General features: G+C 44.5%; 1 protein-coding gene across 1 annotated transcript in view; it reads left to right on the forward strand.

Annotated features, from left to right (window-relative positions):
* Positions 1–9,111, forward strand: part of LOC137332853 (sodium- and chloride-dependent neutral and basic amino acid transporter B(0+)-like) — a 46,503-nt gene extending 37,392 nt beyond the window's left edge. Inside the window, exons 10-14 of the mRNA XM_067996810.1 lie at positions 133–251; positions 1,411–1,510; positions 2,301–2,410; positions 2,516–2,686; positions 6,894–9,111. Of these exons, the coding sequence (XP_067852911.1) occupies positions 133–251; positions 1,411–1,510; positions 2,301–2,410; positions 2,516–2,686; positions 6,894–7,019 (626 nt within the window). The 3' untranslated portion in view covers positions 7,020–9,111. The remainder of the gene's footprint in view (positions 1–132; positions 252–1,410; positions 1,511–2,300; positions 2,411–2,515; positions 2,687–6,893) is intronic.
* The last annotated feature ends 16,625 nt before the right edge of the window (positions 9,112–25,736 follow it).

Raw genomic sequence — 25,736 nt, forward strand, 5'->3', positions numbered from 1 at the left:
TCATGGATAGAGTAAGCTGTCCTCATCTGCTCCTCTGGGCTGCAGGGCTTTGGTCTCTCCAGTCATTTGTTTCTCTGGCAATTTATAAATTATTAATTAATTACTGATCTCGTTTAACTTTTTTTTCATCAGAAACAATTATAACAACCCTGCTGGACCAGTTCCCTAATTTTCTGCGATCAAAACGCATTTTTGTGACAGCTGCAATTTGTTTATTATTTTTTTTGCTCGGCCTTGTATGTGTAACACAGGTATGCTGTCCTTTAATAGTTTGCTACGTTTCCATGTGTAATGTTATTAAGCCAGAAATTTCACAGGATTAAGTACACAAAGAAGGATCTGGTGTGTTGGTTGTGTTGTTTTTCCATTTGTTTAATATTTTGCAGTTATGGTATGGGACTGGTTTGACCCTTCCCCATCTGCTGTTACTAAATACAGAGTCTGGTTAAAGAGATGAAACTCATCATCATTATCATTCTGTGAATCAGATTTACAGTGTATTCATTTTAAATCAGCAGTTATTGTTTGAAATATTTTCTTTCTGTTTAGGGATGTCCACCTTGATAAGTTTCTATCTTAAGTTTCAGTTAGGCTCAGTTGGAAACACTCTCACTGCCGAGTCAGAAGGTTGTGGTTTCAAACCGCAACCAAGAATTGAAGTACATATTCTAGGCTGACACTTCAGTGCAGTAGCTGAGGGAGTGCTGCATTGTCAGAGGTGCCATCCTTTGCAGGAGGCATTAAACCGAGGCCCCGTCTATCTGTTCAGGTGGGCGTTAAAAATTCCATGACCTCCTTTGGTTAACTTTCTTCCATCACCCAACACGACCAGAAACAGATTAACTGGTCATTTTATTGCTGGTTGTAAAGTGGCTGATGCATTTTCTCACATAACCATGGTGACCGCACAAAGTAATTTATTAATTCCCATTTCAAGGCACTGCATAGGCTCCTTGAGATGGATCAGAGTCATTGCATTTGTGTCTATCACAAATGTTAACAGGTAAATGGGTGTTTCTGAGGGTTTCTGAGATCTTTTATACCAACTGTTGTCCTGGTGGAGTAAAGGGACAGAGGCTGGGGAAGAGGCTGTTGCAAATGATCTCACTGGGTGATGGACATGGGTGCAGATAATGAGGCAGACAGATCAAATGGTTATCTTTGCATTATATATCAGCAGAGATCTGCAGCAAAATACTAGAGTCCTTTAGAACTGTAAGAAAACATGGGGACAGTAGTGGATCTAAGAGAATGTGTCCGAGGATATAACAATGCAGTCAACTTAGGATTGGCTGGTTTGTAGTTGAGAAAAGTGCTGATTTTTCATGTCCCAGAAAGCTCTTATTTTGAATATCAGTGTATTATAGTTTTCTCATGCAGCATATTTTCTAATACTTCATTTCTTTTTAGACTGGAATTTACTGGATCAATTTAATTGATCATTTCTGTGCTGGATGGGGCATTCTTATAGCTGCTATCCTGGAACTTGTTGGTCTAAGCTGGATCTATGGTATGTACAACTGGGAAAGCACTGAAATAAAATGAAATAATTACATTTTTAAAAGTACTGAAGAAACAGGAATAGGGTGATGTGATGTAGATAGTCCTTCATCTTCAATAATGATGGGAATTCGAGTGCTCTCCTTAGTTGTCAAAGAGCTTTCCCCATTTGGTCCCAGAGGCCAATATGAGATAGGCAGTGCCTTCTGCATCCTTCACCCATGAAGCCCCTTTGTTTTTGCTGCGTTACAGCTGGGTTTTTTGGCGGTAAATTTTGCTGCAGCCATTTTCCTGCTAATTGCTGATGGGGATGTTGCTCAAACATCTTCATCCCGATTTGAACAGCTGTTTGCCACTTGACACAATCAATTACCAGTTTCTCTCAACTATCAAGGCAGATGGAACAACAGGACAGGTTTTGCTTCAGCTTGTTCACCATGTTTCTGGAATCCATTTGCTATTCTTCAGCTCAGGACAGAGGATTCACTTTGGTAGTCCATCCTCCCTCATTCTGATAGCAGGGGGCCTGTCCATCTCAGCACAAATCTGATACAAGAGCCTTTCCTAGAGTGAGAACCTGTTCTTCAGGATTTTCTAAGAACTTTTAAGCTTCACGGATAATCAGGTTGGTGACAGGAGACAATTTACTCATCCTGTTTGAAATCCTGAGTGATCCCTTCTCTGGTTTAACCTATTCATTAGTGACACCCAGTACAAGATGAACTTCCACAGCAAACAAGCTGCCCCAAAGACAGGACAAACCAAGTGATTGTGTATCCCTACTTTTTTGTTGTTCACAGGGGTAAACAGATTCATCAAGGACATTGAGATGATGATTGGAGAAAAGAATTTTCTCTTCTGGCTGTGGTGGAGAGCGTGTTGGTTTTTTATCTCTCCGTGCTTGCTGGCAGTAAGGAGATGTTACATCTTTTAATGATTTTAAACTGAAAGTAACCAAGCTGCCGATAGTCTATCTCATTCTGTTTCTGATCTTTTGTGCAATCTTTTCATTCAGGCAATCCTAATCTGGTCCTTAGCAACATTTGTTCCACCAACATATGGACCTGTTGAGTACCCTGTCTGGGCAACAGCACTTGGCTGGTGTATGATAATCTTCTGTATTATATGGATCCCCATTATAGCCATTGTGAAAGTTGTCCAAGCTGAAGGATCCAGCTTATGTCAGGTAAGGAAAAACCTTGATATATTTTAACGGCCAAATGAATTTTACGCTTATTGAGATGCAGCGTAATGGGAGACATTTAACTCAGTCTACTCAGCCCTAACATTGTGTCTTAGTTACAATCTCTGAAGAATATCTTCCAACACTCTCTCACCACTCACACACACACACACACACACACCATGAAACCAACCATCCTGTAGTTCCAGTTTGTGAAATTGACAATTTAGTGCCAATTATAGGCAATTTTTTGTTGTGGGTCCACATGCAATAGTAACTGGGCTGAAAATCTACCTGATTTCACCTTTGCAACTATCCCAGAGGTGAAAGGATAGTTTGCAAACCCACTGGGGTACTCAGTCATTTATATAAAGCCTTTCGTAACCTCATGATATCCCAAAGCACTTTTACAGCCAATGAAGTACAATTGAAGTCTAATCGCTGTTGTAATGTAAGGAAAATTGACAGTCAATTTACACACAGCAAGGACCCACAACAGCAATGAGATAAATGACCAGATAATCTATTTTATAGTGATGTTGGTTGAAGGACAAATGTTGGCCAGAACACCAAGAGAAGAATAGTGCCATTAGATCTTTTACATCCACGTGAGAGGGGACCAAGGGGCCTCGGTTTAACATCACATCCAAAAGACCGCACCTCCGACAGTGCCTCAGTACTGCATTGAAGTGTCAGCCTAGGTTACATGCTTAAGTCTGTGGAGTAGGGCTTGATCCCATGACTTTCAGGTTCACAACCAATAGCGCTACCACTGAGCCATGCCTGACACTTAATACCCAGGAAATGGATTTACCAGACACACAGATCACAAACACAAGTTGTTGTTGTACAAGGCTGGCCTCGTATGGTGACCTGCAAAACTGGATATGCAATTTCCTCAGATTCTGATGTATGGGTCCTTATTAGTGGACAGATATTTTCAAGCTCATACTCTAATATCCTAGGAAATAGATAGATTCGACTACCTCCTTTTTATCTGAGTAATATGCAAGGTTTTCCTATCCATAAGTACCTACAATATATTAAAAAACTTGAGGGTGAATGAAGTCAGTGGAAACAAATATTGGGCAGAGTGTAAAATGGGCGGCCGATTCGCTATTGCCCATTTTGCGTTACTGCCCAAGGCGGATTTCACCCCCCCTTATGTCTGTCCACGCTTGCTGCCTACAGAACCTTACTTCCTGTTGTCACATTTTTGATAAACGTTTATGTTAACTTTTTTCTATTATAAATTCCTATTTCTACAGTTATAAAGGAAATTTCCTATGTAAACGTGTTACACTATAACTACTCCCTCGCACCAGTGATGGTGCTTTAGTGGCGCAGTTTTGCATCTCCCAGCTCTTCACTCTGTGTTGGGGAGAAACTCCTATGCTCCAACCTACTTTTCTTCCCAAGTTGCTGTAAGTTTTGCTATTTAAATATAAATAATAATATTGAATCAAAATGTATGACTTTAAAATGGGGACTGAATCATACCTGTGTGCCCTGGTCCAATTATCCTCTGCGCTCTAACCCCGCATCACCTGAAATCAGCTCTTGGTTTTGACTCCCCATGTGCAACACCATGGGAGATCAATGAATAGATTTAAATACCGAGTATGAAGTGTGTTTAATGCGTTAAAGAACTTTGTAACAAAGGGTTGCATTCATGCGACTACCGGGTTGGTAGAAGGCGAACTAGATGGACCTTGGTCTTTTTTCTTCCAGCAATTCCTATCTTCCTGATGTAGAATTGTTGATAAATAAAAGGTGGAAATAGTAAATAGCAAATAATAAAATATTGCTGTGTACAACAGTGATTCGTGTCATCATCCTCCTTTATGGCAGAATACATGGGTCAAGATGGAGGAATCATTGACACTTCAATTCTGAGCTGAAGTGAAGAGTTTCAAAGTCATGAGAGGTGCTGTCGAGCGACCGAATATTGGGACATGTGCAAAAACTGTTGTTAATTACATCAAAGATATAGTTCTATTGATGTCATTCTTCATATTCATAGGAGCTTGTAGACACTGAGAATAAAAGTCACAAGGACACTACCATATGGCACAGCACGTTAGTGGTGTAACACACTAAATAACAGAGCAATGGCTATGGATTCTCACCCACGATTCCTCCACATAGCGAGTTCCCAATCTCGGCCATACAGTCTGAGTGGATGTGAGCCACTTGTCAAGCGATAAGGAAATCTAAACAAAGGTAGTGATAACCCTGCAATGGATCTCTCAGGGCCAGTTCAGAGCATCATTAACAAGAGAGGCCATTTGGTCACTGTCTGTCTCAGAGAATGAGTCCTAACACAGAAAGAGCCTAAAATGGCAAATAAAGTCATGTTCAAAAATGGAGAGCAGAGGGAGCAAACATAACATAATGTTAGAATGTGATCATTTAAGCACACAGACCAGAAAAAAACACCGCCGATAATTCTGTTATGTTGATATTTTGGCCATTTTGGGTTTCGACAGTAAATTGAAAAATTGATAAAATGCAAATTAAAACTCTAGCTAGGCTACAATCTCATTTAATACGGACACATACTGCCATTTTGTATAGATTTTAATACTCATTGACACAAATATCAGTGTGACTCAGGAGTCAGGTCCTGATCTGACTGCCCAGTGTATTAGGATTCATTAGATTTCCTGGGTACTTTCTGAACTACTTTTATTGTTTTTAACATTACGAGAAAGCAGACACTTCCACCAACTCTCATCACCTTAAGAATTAGTACAGCTCTGCAATGTGAACCAAGCATGCAAAAACGCTGCTCTTTAATGGTTGCCCTACGTGTGACCTGCACTGAAGCACACTCAACAGTATAACTCTGATCTGCTAACGGAGCATTGCCCTTCACAAACACCAGTCTGAGATGGATAGCTGCCGTTTAACTGCCGTCTCACTGTTAGGATCTCCATCACAAAGATTGCTTAATTCCACCCCCACATTAGCTCCAATCATGCCTACCACAGCCCTTCCACTGCTCAAACCCTTATACATGCCTTCATCAACTCCAGAATCAATTACTCCAATGCTGACCTTGCTGCCTCCTTTCTTCCACCATCTGTAAACTCCAGCTCATCAAAAACTCTGCTGCCCTTATCCCACACCGATTCCCATTCATCTATCACCCTTGTCCTCACAGAATGACACTGCCTCCTGGTCCCCCAATATCTCATATTTAAAATGATCAAGTTTATGTTTAAATCCCTCCCTGGCCTCTCCCCTCCATACCTCTGTAATCTCCTGCAACCCTACAAATCTCCCCAGCTTTCCATTCCTCTGACTCCACCCTCTTAAGTATTCCTCCCATTGTTTGCCCCACCATTGTCAGCAGAGCATTCAGCCACTTTGATGCTGGTCACTGGTATACCTTCCCTAAACATCTCCTCTTTTAAAAAACCTCCTCAAAGCTCTCTTTGTCCAAGCTTTAGGTCAGCTCTCCACATCTCTCCCTTCCTTGCTCAGCGCCCATCTTCAATACATCTTCTGTGGAACGCTTTGAAACTTTTTTTCTACATTTAAGGTGTGATATAAATGGAAGCTGTTTAATTGATGAATGGTAAAGACAGAGGGAGCTGTATGGAGATAAGCAACATGTTAACAGTAAGGCCTCTGGGATAATGTGTTGGAATAAATTACAGTCTAATATAGGAACAGGAGTAGGCCATTCACCCCCTAAGGCCTGTTCCGCCATTCAATTAGATCATGGCTGATCTGAATCTTAACTCCATCGAACTGCCTTGGTTCCATAACCTTTAATACCCTTGCTTAACGAAAATCTACCAATCTCAGTTTTGAAATTTTCAATTGACCTAGCATTAACAGTTTTTTGGGGGAGAGTTCTTTCGATTTCCACTACCCTTTGTGTGAAGAAGTGCTTCCTGACATCACCCCTGAACGGCCTAGCTCTAATTTTAAAGTTATGTCCCCTTGTTATGGGCTCTCCTACCAGAGGAAATAGTTTCTCTCTATCTACCCGATCAAATCCTTTAATCATTTAAACATCTCAATTAGATCACCTATGCTTGAGGGAATACAAGTCTAATCTATTCAACCTGTCCTCTAAATTTAACCCCTTGACCTGATATCATTCTGAGTATAATCAGGGTTTTTTTTTCTAGTTGGGTGTTGATGGTGGATAAAAATCAAGCAGAAATTATTAATTTTGTAATTGTTCTTTTTACAGAAAATCATTGCAGCTTGCAAGTCAACTCCAGACTGGGGTCCATACTTGAAACAACACAGAGGGGAAAGATATGAAAATAAGCATGATTCCACACAAACTGCTATTCCCGAGATGGCAAAACTTTAGGGAACATTTTCAGTTCAATTTGTAAACATTAATTTCAAAATTGAAGAATTTGTAAAGAAAAAGTGTAGTAAAGAAACAGTTGTGTTATTTTTTTAAAAATAAGTGAAAAGGTTTCTCCTTACAAATCTTTCAAAGTACAGGGATAATTTTTTTAAATGATCAACAACCTCCCAGTCCTGGGGAGTGACAGATACCTACTTGCCACTGGACAAATGCTATTTGTGCAAGCAAGTTCATCAGGTGGTGGGGAGGGAGCAGAAGCACAATGACAAGTCCCCTCACCCACTTACAGGAACAACAATTATCTTCATGTTCAGTATTCCAAGAATATATCCAGCCTGACCCGCAAAAAAAGGCATGGCATTTAGAATCAGGTTTAAATTGATTTCTAAGTTTATCCTCCTTTCTTGCATATTGACTACAATTGGGTTGTTAAATCCCACCCTAATATATAGTGAGGTTGATTTTACAAATGAACACTCCTAAGGCTGAGAATTCGTGTGCAGACGTCAGCGTGATTTTCTACCCATTAATATGGACACTGATCTCTGAGCCCAAATTCCCAGTATGAGAAGCTCTGCACCGGGAGCTTTATATAAAATCCGCCCCAGTTGTCTCATTTTGTTATTTATCTGTGTATTGGCCCACTCCAGAGGGGATCGTTGTTAAGCTGAGGTCTCACCCTGATAAGTTGTTCGATAGCCTGCTTTTTGTTTCCACAATTCCCCTTTTTATCATAAATTATACGAAGGCTCCTTGTGTGCCCAATGTTACTCTCTTCCAAGTTAATTCCTCAAGTACGGCACAATGCATTAACTTACAAGTGTTGGGACAGCAAGTGTGTGAGTTACTGCAAGTACAGCTTTGAACTGTTCAGCCAGTAGACTGATAAGCAGTGGAATGGAAGTCTGAGCTCACATAAGGTCTATTGGTTGTCCTATTCTCAGGCTGTTAGATGAGTGTGTGTCGCACCAACCACACACCATATTGTTGCTGGATTAAAGCACACCGAAAGAGGAGTTAATATAAGTATGTGATATTTCCCATTATAATTAGGTAGGACCTACCTTTCAGTCCTTCAGTTTCTGTTACATGTCTCCCTGGGATGCCGACACTACTTGCCAACAAAATGTGCAGGGTGGGTAGGTGTGTCGGTGTGGTTATATTGCTGCTATTCTCTTTGACTATGAGACTGTAATGATAGCTGATTGAGGAGAGCTGATGGCAGGACAAAGTGGGTGGGATAGTGCCTCTGTGCCAGGAGCCACATTGATGGTCATTACGGCTCGGATGCCTGTTGCACGGGTGAGTCCTGGATAGTGGTGTAGCCGCTGAACTTTGGGCATTAATCTTCCTCCAAACAAAATAAAAATTCTCAAGTTTAAAAATGAAGGGTCTTTAATAAATATCATTATTAAAAATAATTTATATTTTGGAAGGGGTGGAGCTGTAATGATCGGATTCCTCAAGGTAACAGCTACTTGCCCCATCTTCACTCATCTTTGTACAGTCTCAGCCTCAATGGCAGTCTCCCATTCCTTATCACAATATCTAGAGCCAATTCCCGATCAGAGAGGAGCAGTGGAGTGCTGGTTGGAATTGGGGGCTTGCAGCCGTGGTGGTTTTCCATCCTCTAATGGATGAGGAATCAGTTGCTGAGTGCCTGCAATTTCACAACCAGTGCTCCCACTCTTCACTGAAAGTACCTGATCGAGGATTCAGTCCTTCTATCCATTCATGAAATCTTTCCCCTTGGAAAAATTTCCACTGTGAACAATGGCGAAGTAGTTTTGTGTTGCAGAAGCAAATCAAAGGAAGTATATACTGGTCAAAGGAAGACGGGTAGCTCCTGCTAAATTTAGATCGAGTCACCACGATTGTGTGGCTGATCTTAACCTGCCCCGTCCAGTGGGAAACTGACATGATCGGATAGGCCACATGTTTTATACCCCGCTCCAGTGACGGGTGGCCAATCAGATCCGACCAGTTTCCTGACAGGCTGGTTAGATTAAAATTACCTCCATATGAATCAGAAAATGTATTTTGTTATATATAAAAAAAGTAATAAATTTTATTCATGTTTGCTGGTAAAGTATTCTCTCTCCTTCCAAGACTGGCTCCTTGTAGGACGCAGCTATTATTACACCTTTTTGAACTCCAAATGACACCATTTGTATGTCTGTATTCATCAGCATGACTCATCTCACACCACTGAACAGAATGCTTCATTGGTTGCCTGAAAGTGAATGTCAAAGGCCATTGATTTGACATTTTCACTTAAAATTGGACAGAAGCAGAAAACACAACCACAAAAAATACTCAAAAATAGTCCCAGAAATTCCTACATATTGCAGACAGAATTCAACTTTTTTCAGTCGCCATGAACCAGTGGATCTAAATATAAATGGATGGATTCGCAGAATTCATAGAACCAGGAAATATCCTTGTTGCAGTAGAGGGACTGGTGGAATGCAATCACAACACAACAGGAAAATCCCTTGTCGTAAAAATACAATTTGACTTCTTCAGTCAACAACAACAACAACTTTAACGTAGTCCCAAGGCACTTCACAGGAGTGTTATCAAACAAAATTTGACACCGAGCCAGGTGAGGTAGGTTTTAAGGAGCGCCTTAAAGGAGGAGAGAGAGGTGGAGAGGCGGAGAGGTTTAGGGAGTGAATTCCAGAGCTTAGGGCCGAGGCAGCTGAAGGCACGGCTGCCAATGGTGGAGCGATTAAAATCAGGGATATGCAAGAGGCAAGAATTGGAGGAGCACAGAGATATCGGAGGGTTGTAGGGCTGGAGGAGCTTACAGAGATAGGGAGGGGCGAGGCCATGAAGGGATTTGAAAACAAGGATGAGACTTTTAAATTCAAACCGTTCCTGGACCGAGAGCCAATGTAGGTCAATGAGCACAGGGTTGATGGGTGAACAGGACTTGGTGTCAGTTAGGATACGGGCAGCAGAGTTTTGGATGAGCTCAAGTTTATGGAGGATGGAAGATGGGAGGCCGGCCAGGAGAGCATTGGAAGAGTTAAGTCTAGTGGTAATAAAGGTATGAATGAATGAGGGTTTCATCAGCTGATGAGCTGAGGCAGGGGCGGAGACAGGCGATGTTACGGAGATGGAAGTAGGCGGTCTTGGTGATGAAGCAGATATATGGCTGGAAGCTCAGCTCAGGATCAAATAGGATGCCAAGATTGCAAACGGTCTGGTTCAGTCATAGTAAAACAATGCAGTGGTGCTTGCTGTGTGGTAATATATCTAAACCACAGGTCCAATACAACTGAGTAAATCATGAAAAGGTCAAATTCAGTGATTATATGAAGATGGAATGCAGTACTGTTCAAGATTGTTACTCTGGACAACAACGATAATCCTCCAAAGACAAAACAAATTATATTATGTCACTGAACAAATTCAAATCGGTTACTGTGCCCTTATTTTTTTGAATTAAAGTTTCTGGTTCCTAAAATCCTTGTCCTACCATTTTATTTTGAAACCATAAACCCAGGCCGATGGACAGTTAAAATCGCCCAGGTTACTTAACACTAGGATCCGGCTGTTCGTAATTTTAACCTGCTCTCCTGAGCAGGCGGCAAGGACGTCCACTCAAAGCCAGAGGGGTCTTTCCTTACATATGCATCTCCGGTCCTGATGACATCATTGGGACCTGACTGGAATTTTAGCTCATGGCTAAGCGGGGAAGCTGCCAGGTGAAGGCCAGTCAGGACATGCAGAGGAGAGCAAGAGGCTTAAAAAGGTAAGTTGTTTTCTCTCCTTTGTGGGGCCTGGAGTGCTCCTCTGGTCCCCTTAGGGAAAGCATATGCCCCCCACCCCCCCCTTCCAAGGGTGAGATCCCTTCAAAACGCCCCTGTAACCCAATCCCGCCACCTATTTCGTGTTAGTAGGCAACCCCCAGGCCACACGATATTCCATTGCTTGATGCTTACTTCCACCGGCAGAAGTTGGCTGGCTGGATTTAAATGAGGCCTAAGGGGGCAATATTAACCTAACCCGCCTGGCAGGAAACTGATGGGATCAGGTTGGCCGCCCATTTTACACCCCGCCCGATTTTGTAGTAAACTACCACCCCTCACCCCCCGCCCCGCCCCGCCATTATTTCTGGAGCAGTGGGTGAGTTTCCAACTCACCTTGTTACCCAACCGCTCAAAACCCTCCCGGAGTTAAATTAGGGGCCATCCTCTTTACCCATTTTTGCTGGAACATTAATTTCTTATTGAATTAGTACAAATCAATTATTCAACCCACTGAATCTGCTCAAAATCGCATCAGGTACTGCTGCTGTTTTGAGTATTCCTTTATAAGTGAATTTACAATTTAAGAGAAAGACACTTGGGAGTTTGGCAATTGCTGATGATGTTCGAGTCTGCATGGTTAATTTGGGGTGGGAGGAGGCTCGTGTGGAGCATAAACGCCAGCGTAGACAAGTTGCGCTGAATGGCTTGTTTCTCTGCTGTGGACTCTATTGTAAACAATTTTACAACACCAAGTTATAGTCCAACAATTTTATTTGAAATTCACAAGCTTTTGGAGGCTTCCTCCTTCCTCAGGTGAATGTGGAAATGAAATCCTCGAGCCCTTCGCATTTATAAATAGAATCATAGAATCATAGAAGTTACAACATGGAAACAGGCCCTTCGGCCCAACATGTCCGTGTCGCCCAGTTTATACCACTAAGCTAGTCCCAATTGCCTGCACTTGGCCCATATCCCTCTATACCCATCTTACCCATGTAACTGTCCAAATGCTTTTTAAAAATAGAACAATACCTGGTGATTACAGATAGTCTTTCCAACTGCCCGTTGCCAAGGCAATCACAGTGTGCAGACAGAGAGGTGTTACCTACAAGGCCACCGAATATACAAACAACCAAAAAAAAAAGAGATAGAGGCAGAAACATAGAAACATCCGGAAGGAAGAGAAAGACAGCAAATGACCCATTATATTAAAAACAGATAACATTTGTTCACTGGTGGGGTTACGTGTAGCGTGACATGAACCCAAGATCCCGGTTGAGGCCGTCCTCATGGGTGCGGAACTTGGCTATCAATTTCTGCTCGACGATTTTGAGATGTCGTGTGTCTCGAAGGCCGCCTTGGAGTACGCTTACCCGAAGGTCGGTGGCTGAATGTCCTTGACTGCTGAAGTGTTCCCCGACTGGGATGGAACCCTCCTGTCTGGCGATTGTTGCGCGGTGTCCGTTCATCCGTTGTCGCAGCGTCTGCATGGTCTCACCAACGTACCATGCTCTGGGGCATCCTTTCCTGCAACGTATGAGGTAGACAACGTTGGCCGAGTCACAGGAGTATGAACCGTGCACCTGGTGGGTGGTGTCCTCTCGTGTGATGGTGGTATCTGTGTCGATGATCTGGCATGTCTTGCAGAGGTTACCGTGGCAGGGTTGTGTGGTGTCGTGGACGCTGTTCTCCTGAAAGCTGGGTAATTTGCTGCGAACGATGGTCTGTTTGAGGTTGGGTGGCTGTTTAAAAGCGAGTAGTGGAGGTGTGGGGATGGCCATAGCAAGGTGTTCGTCGTCATTGATGACATGTTGAAGGCTGCGGAGAACATGGCGTAGTTTCTCCGCTCCGGGGAAGTACTGGACGACGAAGGGTACTCTGTTGGTTGCGTCCCGTGTTAGTCTTCTGAGGAGGTCTATGCGATTTTTCGCTGTGGCCCGTCGGAACTGTCGATCGATGAGTCGAGCGTCATATCCCGTTCTTACTAGGGCATCTTTCAGCGTCTGTAGGTGTCCATCGCGTTCCTCCTCGTCTGAGCAGACCCTGTGTATTCGCAGGGCCTGTCCATAGGGGATGGCCTCTTTGACGTGGTTAGGGTGGAAGCTGGAAAAGTGGAGCATCGTGAGGTTGTCCGTGGGCTTGCGGTAGAGTGAGGTGCTGAGGTGCCCGTCTTTGATGGAGATTCATGTGTCCAAGAAAGAAACTGATTCTGAGGAGTAGTCCATGGTGAGCTTGATGGTGGGATGGAACTTGTTGATGTTATCGTGTAGTCTCTTTAGTGATTCTTCGCCATGGGTCCATAGAAAGAAAATGTCGTCGATGTATCTGGTGTATAGTGTTGGTTGGAGGTCTTGTGCAGTGAAGAAGTCCTGCTCGAACTTGTGCATGAAAATGTTGGCGTATTGGGGTGCGAATTTGGTCCCCATGGCTGTTCCGTGTGTTTGGGTAAAGAACTGGTTATCGAAGGTGAAGACATTGTGATCCAGGATGAAGCGGATGAGTTGTAGGATGGCGTCTGGAGATTGGCTGTTGTTGGTGTTGAGTACTGATGCTGTCGCAGCGATGCCGTCATCGTGGGGGATACTGGTGTAGAGTGCCGAGACATCCATCGTGGTGAGAAGTGTTCCTGGTTCAACTGGTCCGTGGGTACTGAGTCCTACAGTTCAACTGGTCCGTGGGTACTGAGTCCTACAAAAACTCATTCACTACCTCAGGGAAGCATTAAGAAATGTTTTCACCTAACCATGACACACCCCCCACCCTCCCCTAATTTGATTACATTTTATCTTCACAAATTCAAATATTATTTCAATCTAAAATGACTTCCAAATACTTCATCCCTCTCACTGAACATCTAAAAGGAGCACAGTCAAATTTGAGAGGAGGCTGTACTTAGATAATGGCAAAGTTGGCTCACTTTATAGCCAGAGAGACCCAAACTGTCTGGAGAGTCTAAAACCAGGGGGCATAGTCTAAGGATAAGGGGTCGGCCATTTAGCACTGAGATGAGGAGAAATTTCTTCACTCAGAGGATTGTGAATCTTTGGAATTCTCTACTCCAGAGGGATGTGGATGCTCAGTCATTGAGTACGTTCAAGACTTAGATTGATAAATTTTTGTACCCCAAGGGAATCAAGGAATATGGGGATCGGGCGGGAAAGTGGAGTTGAGGTCAAAGATCAGCCATGATCTTATTGAAGAGTGGAGCAGGCTCGAAGGGCCATATGGCCTACTCCTGCTCCTATTTCTTATGTTCGTAAATTCTCATACAACTTCGCAACAATGGAGGGATTGACGTTCTGAGAATTGAAATGAACTTCGTAAGGTAGAATTTTCTGTTAGTTGCGCCTCATAAATGGACTTAAACAGGTTGTAACTGACCAGAGGTAAGGGTGGAAATTCATATGGCAGATCTCCACCTGTAATGTCCACTTCCAGTTGGGCAGATGTTGGGCACAAGAAGATCCCACCAAAAACAGGCAGGACCTTCATTGTAATATGTTAATAGATTGCCTACGCCATCATTTGGATGTCAATGTAACATCCTTTTTCAGGCACAGGAAATGTCCTCTTTGTAAACTTGGCCCATAATAAACAGGTAACCATGGTTACTGGGTTGTGTGCTGGAAGCACAAGTCATCCGAAGGGATAGGTGGCAATTAGAATTAATAGGCCAGAATTTGCTGAAAAAATAATAGCTTGTGAATGACGCAAGCCGTTATTAATGTACAAATCAGCCAGCAACTTGTAGCGAGGAAGAGATACCCCATGAATTGCGAATCACCACAAGTTGCTGGATGATTTGCACTGTTCCTCTGTTGGCTTCGCGAAAACGGCATCGCACTCTTTAAACTCACAGGGAGGTTAATGAAGTTGCTCCAATTACACATTAATCACCCATTAAATTCGCTGCTGAAAGTTAAGTCTAGTAATTAATAGTGTAAGTACCTTTTTAACAAGGTGATCATTGTTAATGACTGCCAATCAACCTGCTTGGCCCTGAAAGTGAACAATTAAAAGTGTGGAGTCTCATTCTTTCAGGTAGTGATTTGTTGTTGGAGATTTTAAAAATGTCAAATTTCACATTTTTACATTTTTTTTCTTACTTTTCCTTTCTGTCGCCTTTTTCTCTCTCCATTAATCCAATCTATCTTTCCCCCTCTTTATTTCTCTTCCTGTATCTTATTTGACTCTAATTCACCCTCCTTCTCAGTCCTTCCTCCATTTATTTCTCAATCCTTAATTCTCATTGGTTAAGGAGATACCCAGTTGGTACCGTTGTTCACCAAGAAGCCAGGTGCCCCATTACCCTCGCCATGCCGTTATCAGCTTGCACTTCCAGCAAGTTACTGGGCAAAAATATTTTGTTGACAACCTTTGAAGTGTTTATTTCTACTTGCTTTCTTACTACTGAGTTGCTGAAAATGTTTTTATCATTGATTTTGGCAATGACATTTTTTGGGTTGCCCCTCCCCCCCTAGAAATTGGGACAATGGATGTCTTTATTGGAATCCTGATGTACGTCAGAATATAAAGGTTGCATTTGGGCTGGGCCAACACAGAATATACTTATCATTTACACTGAAAGCGGTTGACAAAGAAAAGGATCTAGCTGTTATTGTGCACAGATCATTGAAGGTTCACAACCAATGCAGATAAGCTGTAGCCAAAGCAAACAGGGTACTGGGTTGTATTAACAGAACCATTCAGTATATGGGAACATAGGATCAGAAGTAGGTCATTCAGCCCCTCGAGCTTGTTCTGTCATTCAATGAGATCACAGCTGATCTGTATCCTAACTCCATCCACCCACCCTTAATATCCTTGGCTGGCAAAAATCTATCGATCTCAGATTTAAAATTATTCATTGAGCTAGCATCTACTGCTTTTAGTGGGAGAGAGTTCCACACATCTACCACCCTTTGTGTGAAGAAGTGTTTCCTAACTTCTTTCCTGAATGGCCTGGCTCTGATTTTAAGGTTATGTCCCCTTGTCCTAGACCCCCCACCAGCGGAAAAAGTTTTTCTCTATCTACACTATTAATTCCTTCCAAAATCTGAAAAACCTCAATCATATCACCCCTTAACATTCTATATTCCAGGGAATACAAGCCTAGTTTATGTAATCTCTCCTCATAATCTAACCTGGTAATATTCTGGTGAATCTGCACTGCACTCCTTCCAAGGCCAATATAGCCTTTCTAAGGTGCGGTGCCCAGGACTGTACACAGTACTCCAGATGTGGTCTAACCAAGGCTTTGTATAGCTGTAGCAAAATTTCATCTCCGTTATATTCTAGCCCTCTACTTATAAAGGCTAACATTCCGTTAGCCTTTTTGATTATTTTTGTACCTGACTACTATATGTTCGTGATCTGTGTAAATGGACCCCTAAGTCTCTTTGGACTTCCACTGTTCCTAAATTTTCACCATTTAAAAAATACTCAGATCTATTCTTTTTTGGTCCAAAATGGATGACCTCACACTTACCTGCATTGAAAGCCATCTGCCACAGTTTTGCCCACTTACTTAATCTATCAATGTCTCTGTAATTTTATGCTCCCATCTACAATACTTACTATACCGCCTATCTTTGTGTCATCGGCAAACTTGGATATATGGCTCTCTATTGTGTTATCTAAGTCATTAATAAATATAGTGAATGGTTGAGGTCCCAGCACAGATCCTGTTGGACACCACTAGTCACTTCCTTCCAATTTGAGTACATACCCATTATCCCCACTCTCTGCCTTCTACCACCTAAACAATCTGCTAACCAGTGCCTTCAATTCCATGAGCTTTAATTTTAGCTATCAGTCTCCTACAACTCAAAGGACACTATTCTGTCATTATACAGGTCGTTGGTTAGACTGCATCTGGAGTATTGTGCCCAGTTTTGGTCGCCTCGAATGGTGGGTGATACAATGGCCTTGGAAAAGGTTCAGCAAGAGCTACAAGTATAATTCCTAGCTTAAAGAACCTTAGTTACTCAAATCAGCTTAAAGAGCTGGATCTATTAACTTTAGAGCAGCGTAGACTTAGAGGCAACCTAATAGAGGTATATAAAATAATGAAAGGGCTGGATTGTGTACCTATTGATAGATTATTTCAGTTTGACAGATTGGGGAGGACCAGGGGACAAACATTTAAACCATGCAAAAGTAGGAATAGGCTAGATGTTAGACAGTTCTTTGTTTCCCAGAGAGTAGTGAGCCTCTGGAATGCATTGCCGGCTTGTGTGGTGTGTGCTAACTCTCTGCATGCCTTCAAGAGAGAGAGCTCTTGGCTGGGGCAGAGATCGCATCATATAACAGGTAAGTGGATTAACAGGAGATTACATGGCTGTGGGGAGGGCGGGGTGGGGGGGGTGGATGTGGGTGGTAGGAAGTGTCTAGTCATAATGCTTCAGGCATCATGAGTGTGGGACAAGCTTGATGGACCAGCTGTTCTTTTCCTGCCCATCATTTTCATACGTTCGTACCCGAAAGCCAACCATGATTCCCTGGATGCCATAGTGGGCAGAGAACCTTTGCACTAATGGAACCAGCCTTCTGACAAAGAGATGGGAAAACAGAAAGAACAATGAACTTACATTTATATAATGCCTTTCACGAACTCGGGATGTCCCAAAGTGCTTTACAGCCAATTAAGTGCTTTTGAAGTGTAGTCACTGTTTTAATGTAGGAAACATGTTATTGTGCATTAAAAGCCCACATTATTAACCAAATAAATATCTGCCACCCAGGTAGTTTCTCTCTTGATTACAAGCAGCCACATTAAACATGCAAAAGATACAAATAAATATACTTGCGTCAGTTCACTCGAGGGGCGATTGAACAGACAACTTTTGGGAGATGCACATCAGAACAAAGAGAAAGTATAGCCTCAGACTTTGAGAAAATCTTCCTGTTACTCCCTACCAATACAGACAGCGCAAGACAAGGGAGATATTCAGTATTCAATCAGCTACTATGGCAGCCTCAATGGAGATGCCAACACTCAGGTAAGAAGAGAATTTCCGTTGAAACCTTACATTATTGCTTGGAGTTCATCAATCTCGGTATTTTGCAGATAATGAAGTGATGCACGTACAGAGCTCAGGGTGAAACAGGTTGGACAAGCGCCAATGCAAGAATATGTGAGAGCACAACTTGTTCAATGTGACAAAACATCACTCTTGTGTAACCTAGGTATTTTTCAGGAGGTAAAGAGATTTACTGGCAATCACATATTTTTCAGAGGAAAAAAAACAAGGTGTTAGTAATAATAATAATAATTGACAACAACATAAAGATTCTGATGCCATTTGGAAAAAAAAGGTCTTTAGACCTCTTGGGCACTAACGTGGGCCATGTAGCGCCCGTTGTTTCGGCGCTACACGGCTCCTCCGACATCCAAGATGGCTTCTTGGATGCGCACGCACGTTTCCTGCGTGACATGCACCAGACGCCATCTTGGTATAGGAGTTAGCGCATGCGCTAATCCCGAATGCTGGAAGCATGTAAAGTAGGGAGAAAATGGCTGCAATCAGTGTGCAACGCTGATTTAAAGTGGTACACACAATATTGGACCTTAACGCTCAACCCAACACACAGTGTTATCCCCGATCATCTAAACGTTTCTTACGGTGCCTGAAGGACCCCCCCCCCACTAGAGCTATTTAAAGGGGCCATGCAGGTGTTGCAGGTTAGTTGCTGGTTTATTGCTTCTGGCTGCTGGAGGAGTAGGAAGTGTTTTTTGAAGCTCCCTATTCTTATTGAGAGTTCTTAGACTACTTTTGAGAGGCTTTGGCAGGTATTGCCTTATGGGTCGGATTGTTACAACCGTGGTAGAACAACATTCCTGCCAACGTTGGGCAGTCTGCTAGGGCTCCCGTTGGGCATTGAGCATGACTGGGAGCATGCAGAGAGGCCACACAGAGCAGGTCAAGCTGCGAGGAGACGGAGGACAAGGAGGCTCGGGGCACTGAGCAGGAGGCCCTACCCAATGAGGGCCTTCCGGGACCAATTCCCTTACCTCAACATGACCGAGGAGAATTGCATCCAACTGCAGCCTCAGAGCAGGGCGAGGACAGCATTGCCTGTGGCTGTGGAGGTCACCGTGGCGCTGAATTTCTACGGCTCATGATCATTTCAGGCCTCTGCTGGTGACATGTGCAACATCTCGCAGTATGCAGTGCACTGCTGCATAAGGGAGGTCACAGAGACAATCAGAACGAGTGAGCACGGGGGTTCGCCCGCATTGCTGGCTTTCCCATGGTGCAGGGTGCCATGGACTGCACATATATTACCCTGCGTGCCCCACACATCAACTTGGCCGTCTTCGTCAACCGAAAGGGCTTCCACTCCCTCAACGTGCAGCTGGTGTGTGACCACACGCATCGATTCATGGAGGTCGATGCCCGCTACCCTGGGAGCAGTCACGACACCTTCATCATGCGGCAGTCCAACGTGCCAGCTATCTTTCGTTCGACTCGGCAAGTCAAAGGCTGGCTACTGGGTGACAAGGGCTATCCCCTCATGACGTGGCTCATGACACCAGTCAGGAATCCATGCACACGTGCACAGCAGGCCTATAATGAGAGCCATGCTGCCACACGCAACATCGTGGAGCACACCATAGGCCTCCTCAAACAACGTTTCCACTGCCTGGACCGGTCTGGAGGAGCCCTGCCGTACTCCCCTGAGTGGGTGGGCAGATTCGTGGTGGTCTGCTGCATTTTTTTTTATTATTCGTTCACGGGATGTGGGCGTCGCTGGCGAGGCCAGCATTTATTGCCCATCCCTAATTGCCCTCGAGAAGGTGGTGGTGAGCCGGCTGCACAACCTCACCATCATGAGGGACCAGCCTTTGCCATCAATGACTAGAGAAGACCCTGAGTCAGAGGTGGAGGAGGAGGAGGCTGAGGACGAAAAGGCAGAGGAGCAGGAGGAGGAAGAGGCTGAAGAGGAACAGGAGGAGGGCGTGAAGCCGGAAGAGGAGGTGGAGGAAGACGCAAGGTCTGCAAGGGCTCTGTGTGCTCGCCTGATCCATGCCCGCTATCAATAATGTGAACTACATCCCCCAACTCACCAACAGACCAACATTCCCCACCTTTCCCCTCCCACAAGACAATCAAATCAACCTCCATCAGATTACACATTGGTGTCCCTCTCAGCTCATTGCATGAATGAAAACCACCACCAAATGCAAAATGAAACTCTCATTTATGGATTAATAAATGAAAATATGCAAACATAACAGAACTATTCACCCTTGTGCATTCCCTTAGTGCCTGTTGTCCGTGTGCCTTTACCTATCCTAGTGCTCCAACGAGGTGCTTCCCCAATGGCTGGAGCATGGGTGGTGGGAGGCTGCTGCCCTTCAATGGAGGAGAGTGCAGATGGCCTTGGAGGACGACCTCGAGCGGCTCTGGGCCGGGAGGGCCCAGCTTCAGACTGCACCATCTCAGCGTAGGCTGCAGCAGTCTAGCTTGGCTGGCCGACAGGCAACAACAGGGGCACTGGCGGAGTGGCAGGGTTGGGAGCAGGAATGCTGTCCTCCTGAGAGAGGGCAGCAGGTCTGACTGCCATGGCACCACTGCCACTCTCCCGAGGTGGCACCTCAGCGCTCCTGGTGATCAGCTGGAGAACGGATTGCTGGAGTGCTGTGATGCCCTGGAAGCCCCGTTCCACAGTGGTCCCCAGAGCCACGATAGCAGCAGTCTGAGCTTCCAAGGCAGCAGTCTGAGCTCCAAATGCAGCAGTCAGACCTTGGATGGCAGATGTTTGTGCTGCAATGGAAGCTGTGACATCAGTCATCAGACGCTGCATCATGGTGGGTTCCACAGGTGTGCTGATGGAGGTGACCACCCGTTCCATGTTGGAAAGGATGGGCTCCAAGCTCTGCGCAAAGCCCTGTGCCAAGTTGGAGCTGGACTCCTCCATGCCCCTTCTCATTGTGCGCAGGCTTTCTGGCAGGCTTTCCAGTGCCCCAAGCATTTGGTGGTGTACACCCATCAGCCGTCTTCTGTAGCCTGGCCCATCGAAGTCCTCATCTGACTCCTTTGCAGCAGAACTAGTGAGCGACCTCGCCCTCCGGCGAGTTGGCTCCTGTGGTATCCATTCCCCCCGCCCCGGCTCCTGCGCACTTGTGCTCGGTGTCTCACAGCGTGCAGATCCCACCTCTAATCTAACCTCTAAAGGACGCGCTGTGTCAGTCTCTGAGCTGGTGGAAGCAAGTGTCAGATCGAGTGATGGTGTGGCTTCAGTGTCCCCCTCCTCCTCCTCCTCCTCCTCCTCCTCGGACGGTGCTGCCACGTGTTCTTGGGTATCTGCAATGACAAAGGGAAACAGGTTGAGTTGTGGAGTGGGGAGAGGAGCAAGTAAGAGGTGTTTGCTGGCAGTGTGTGCAACACATGAGTCAGAAAAGGTTATGGGAGGAGGGAGATGTGGAAAAGGAGAAGGAACATTAGATGCAGAGACCCCCTTCACCAGGACCTCCAGCGCGGCATGTTGTAACAGCTGCAGCGACGGCCAACCCAATAATCCGCAGCACCATCTATTCTAAGGGGGGAGGACGTGTAGACGTGCCCATCTAGCCTCAGGTCCCTCCTGCTGCCGGCTGTTATACGCCACCTTCTCCTGCAAGACAGAGGACAGTGTGTCAGTGAGTGTCCTGCAAGGTGTGTGGGTGATGTGCCTGTCATGGTCGAATAGCTGCCAGTTTGTGTGACTTGAGTGGTAGTTGTGTGGCCTGCAAGTGTGGTATTATGTGCGGGTGAGATGCAGCATTGCGTATGGATGGGCAGTGTTTGTTGGTGGGTGGGTGGGTGACGGGAGGTGTCGTGAATGGAGTATTGGTGCAGTTGGTTGGATGTGCCACTTGACACTTGTATTCACTCACCCTGACCACTCGTGTCAAATCATTAAATTTCTTGTGGCACTGCACCCACATGCGTGGTGCAATGCTCCTTGCATTCACCTCCTGTGCCATGGCCTGCCAATGCCTACGCAGCTGTAGTCTAGACAGTCTCCAGCCACCCTGCGGGTACATGGCTGCCCTCCTCTGGTCCACACCTTCCATCAGGACCTCCAGAGCATCATCGGAGAATCTTGGTGCCCGCTCTCTTGCTGGTGCAGCTACTCGTGATGCCATTCTCCCTTCTCCTCCTTGGCTGTGTATCTGCCATTGGAAATGTGCCTGCACCTTTAAGTAGTGCAGGCAGCTGATGACGTGCGCTGTGCACGCCCCATTTCCAACTTCTTCATTCTCCGTGCAGCCTCTCAGCAGTGAGGGCTGTGCTTGCTGCACGGAGATTTCAGGGTAAGTAGCAGGCAGCACAAAGTTCACGTGCTGCCTGCGTAGGGTTCACTGGGCGCGGGGTGGACCATTGCCCAGAACGGACCCTTATCCAATTTTTCCCCCTTTGCTCGCAAATCTCTCAACCGCTGGGGTTTTCCTCATGTCTTGTCTAAGTTTATTGTAGACTAATTGATAGAAAATTACTGCCATGATTAATCAACAACTCCATTGTCATTGTATCATGCAGCTACCAGGATGATGGAAGGCATACTTTATTTGTCTAGCAATTCCTATGTTCCTAAGAGCCCACGAATACACAGCACTTTGGATATTTCTGTTGAAGCATGGACATAGAGCTTCATCGAGACTACAGGATAGAAACAGGACATTCGGCCCAATTGGTCTATGCTGGCATTTATGCTCCATACGAGCCTCTACCCTCCATACTTCATCGAACCCTATCAGCATAACCTTTTATTCCTTAATCCCTCATGTCCTTATTTAGATTCCCCTAAATTACATCTATGCTATTTGCCTCAACTACTTCTTTTGGTAGCGAGTTCCACATTCTTATCACTCTCTGGGTAAAGAAGTTTCTCCTGAATTCCCTATTAGATTTATTAGTGACTAACTTATATTGATGACCGCTAGTTTTGGACTCGCCCCCAACTGGGAACATTTTCGCGACATCTACCCTAAAGACTTCTATCAGGCCAGCCCTCAATCTCCTCTTTTCTAGAGAAAAGAGCCTCAGCCTGTTTAGCCTTTCCTGGTAAGTATATCCTCTCAGTTCTGGTCTCATCCATGTGAATCTTTTTTGCACCTTCTCCAGTGCCTCTATATCAGTTTTATAATATGGAGAACAGAACTGTGCACAGTAAATGTCCAAATGTGGTCTAACCAAGGTTCTGTACAAGTTCAATATAACTTCTCTGTTTTACAAGTCTATCCCTCGAGACATGAACCCAGTGTTTGGTTTGCCTTTTTTATAGAATCATAGAAGTTACAACATGGAAACAGGCCCTTCGGCCCAACATGTCCATGTCGCCCAGTTTATACCATTAAGCTAGTCCCAATTGCCTGCACTTGGCCCATATCCCTCTATACCCATCTTACCCATGTAACTGTCCAAATGCATTTTAAAAGACAAAATTGTACCCGCCTCTACTACTGCCTCTGGCAGCTCGTTCCAGACACTCACCACCCTTTGAGTGAAAAAATTGCCCCTCTGGACCCTTTTGTATCTCTCCTTTTGTATCTTGTATGGCCTTATTAACCTGCGTTGCTAGTTTCAGTGATTTGTGTATGTTTACTCGAGATCCCTTTGCTCCTCTACCCCATTTAGACTCTTATTATCCAAGCAGTGCGTGGCCTCCGTATTTTTCCTACCAAAATGCACCACCTCACACTTATCTATAAATTGAAATTCATTTGCCAATTACACACCCATTCTGCAAGTTTAATAATGTCCTCTTGCATTTTGACTCATTCTTCTTTTGTATTAACTATACCCCTCAAATTTCATGTCGTCTGCAAATTTTGAAATTGTACTTCCGATTCCCGAATCCAAATCGTTCATGTAAATTGTGAACAGCAGTGGTTCCACCCTGTGGAACACCACTTCCCACCTTTTGCCAGTCTGAGTAGCTACCCTTAAATCCTACCCTCTGTTTTCTGTTTTGTAGCCAACTTGCTATCCATTCTGCTACCTGTCCCCTGACCCCACATGCTGCGACCTCAGCCATGAGTCTACAATGCAGTACCTTATCAAAGGCCTTTTGAAAATCCAAATATATTACATCTACTATAGTACCCTTGTCTACCCTTTGTGTTACTTCATCAAAGAATTCAATAAGGTTGGTCAAGCATGACCTTCCCTTCAAAACCTGTGCTGACTATTCTGTATTATATTTTCATTTTCTAAATGTTTTTCTATGCTATCTTTGCATAAAGATTCCATTATCTTTCCCACCACCGACGTTAAGCCAACTGGTCTATAGTTCCCTGGACTTGTTCTATCGTCTTTCTTAAATCTAGGAATCACATTCCCCTGACACTATTAATTAATTTTTATATATATGTAATGGTGCCTCTGCTATCTCTTCCCTAACTTCTTTTAATATGCACGGATGCAATCCATTCGGATCTAGGGTTTTATTCTTTCTAAGTTTGATTAGTTTATCAATTATCACTCCCCTTTCTATCTTAAATGTCTTTACATCTATTTTGATCTCTTCTTCTAATCTCACACCCACCATGTTCGTCTCCCTGGTAAACACTGAGGCAAAGTAACTATTCAGTATTTCTACCATTTCGCTGTCATTACTTGTGACTTTATCTTGTGTATCCCTTAGTTCCCCTCACTTTATTTTTAACAGTCATTTTGTACTTATTTCTATAAGTGTATTTGTCTTCTGGCCATTTATCTTACGTTTGTTCCTGATCTTACATTGAGTTAAATCGAAACTACCGCACAGAAACAGGCCATTCAGCCCAACTGGTCTATGTCGGCATTTATGCTCCACGGGAGCCTCCACCCTCCCTACTTCAGCTAATCCTATCAGAATAGTCCTCTATTCCTTTCTCTCTCAGGTGCTTATCTAACTTCCCCTTAAATGTGTCTATTCTATTTGCCTTAACTACTCCTTGTGGTAGCAAGTTCCACATTCTTACCACTCTCTGGATAAAGAAGTTTCTACTGAATTCCCTATTGGATAGATTTATGACCTCTAGTTTTGGATGCCCCACAAGTGGAAACATTTTCTCTATGTCTACCTTGTCAAACCCTATCATTATCTTAAAGATCTCTATCAGGTCACCTCTCTTTCCTAGAGAAAAGGGCCCCAGCCTGTTCAGCCTTTCCTGATAAGGTTATCCTCTCAGTTTTGGTATCATCCTTGTGAATCTTTTTTGCACAAATTTACCTACCTTTTGGAGCCCCTCAAACTGACAACATCAGGATGGGGAGGCTCAACGGATTTATTCCACAGTACATCGGAGGAGGAGGCACAAAACCATCCACGGCAGGCACCCGGTGCAGTTCTGGGATCTGCAGGTCCACAAGACAGAGGTGCGCCATAAAGACCTGGAGAAGAGCAGTGAGGAGACCAATGGAAGCACGACCCACGTGAAAGGGTCTACAGGCAGAGGCTGAGCTTCCTGGACCTCCCTGAGGAGCAGTGCCCAAGCAGGCTCAGATTGAGTCGGCAGGTGGTCGCAGACATCTGCAGGCTCCTTCAGGAAGAGCTGCTCCCGGCTGTTCATCCACACATACACCCATTGCACACAGGCCCAATGGGTGGAATAATGTCTTGGCGTTCATGATGAAGCACATGAGAGGGCAAATTCACAAAAGGGACTCAATAATGGCCAAGACATGGCAGTGGTGGTGAGTATTATAACATTTAATGTGGCATAAAGAAAAAAATATATAAATTAACAACATGTCATTTCGTCAAACACCCTTGTGCATACCCTTGGTGAATTACAATTGCTTAGCCTTTCTCTTCCTAGCGCTTCTACGTGGTGAATCCCTGTGGCTTCAGCAGAGGTAGTGGCAGGTTGCTCAGATCCCTGCCCTGACTGTTGAGATGCTCTTGGCCTATGACCTCTGGGGCTTGGAGCCCTTGAGAGTCCCGCCAAAGACTGTTCCACCTGCACCTGTGCAGGGGCAGA

Source organism: Heptranchias perlo, chromosome 15 (genome assembly GCF_035084215.1).
Source record: "Heptranchias perlo isolate sHepPer1 chromosome 15, sHepPer1.hap1, whole genome shotgun sequence".
Classification (NCBI taxonomy): Eukaryota; Metazoa; Chordata; class Chondrichthyes; order Hexanchiformes; family Hexanchidae; genus Heptranchias; species Heptranchias perlo.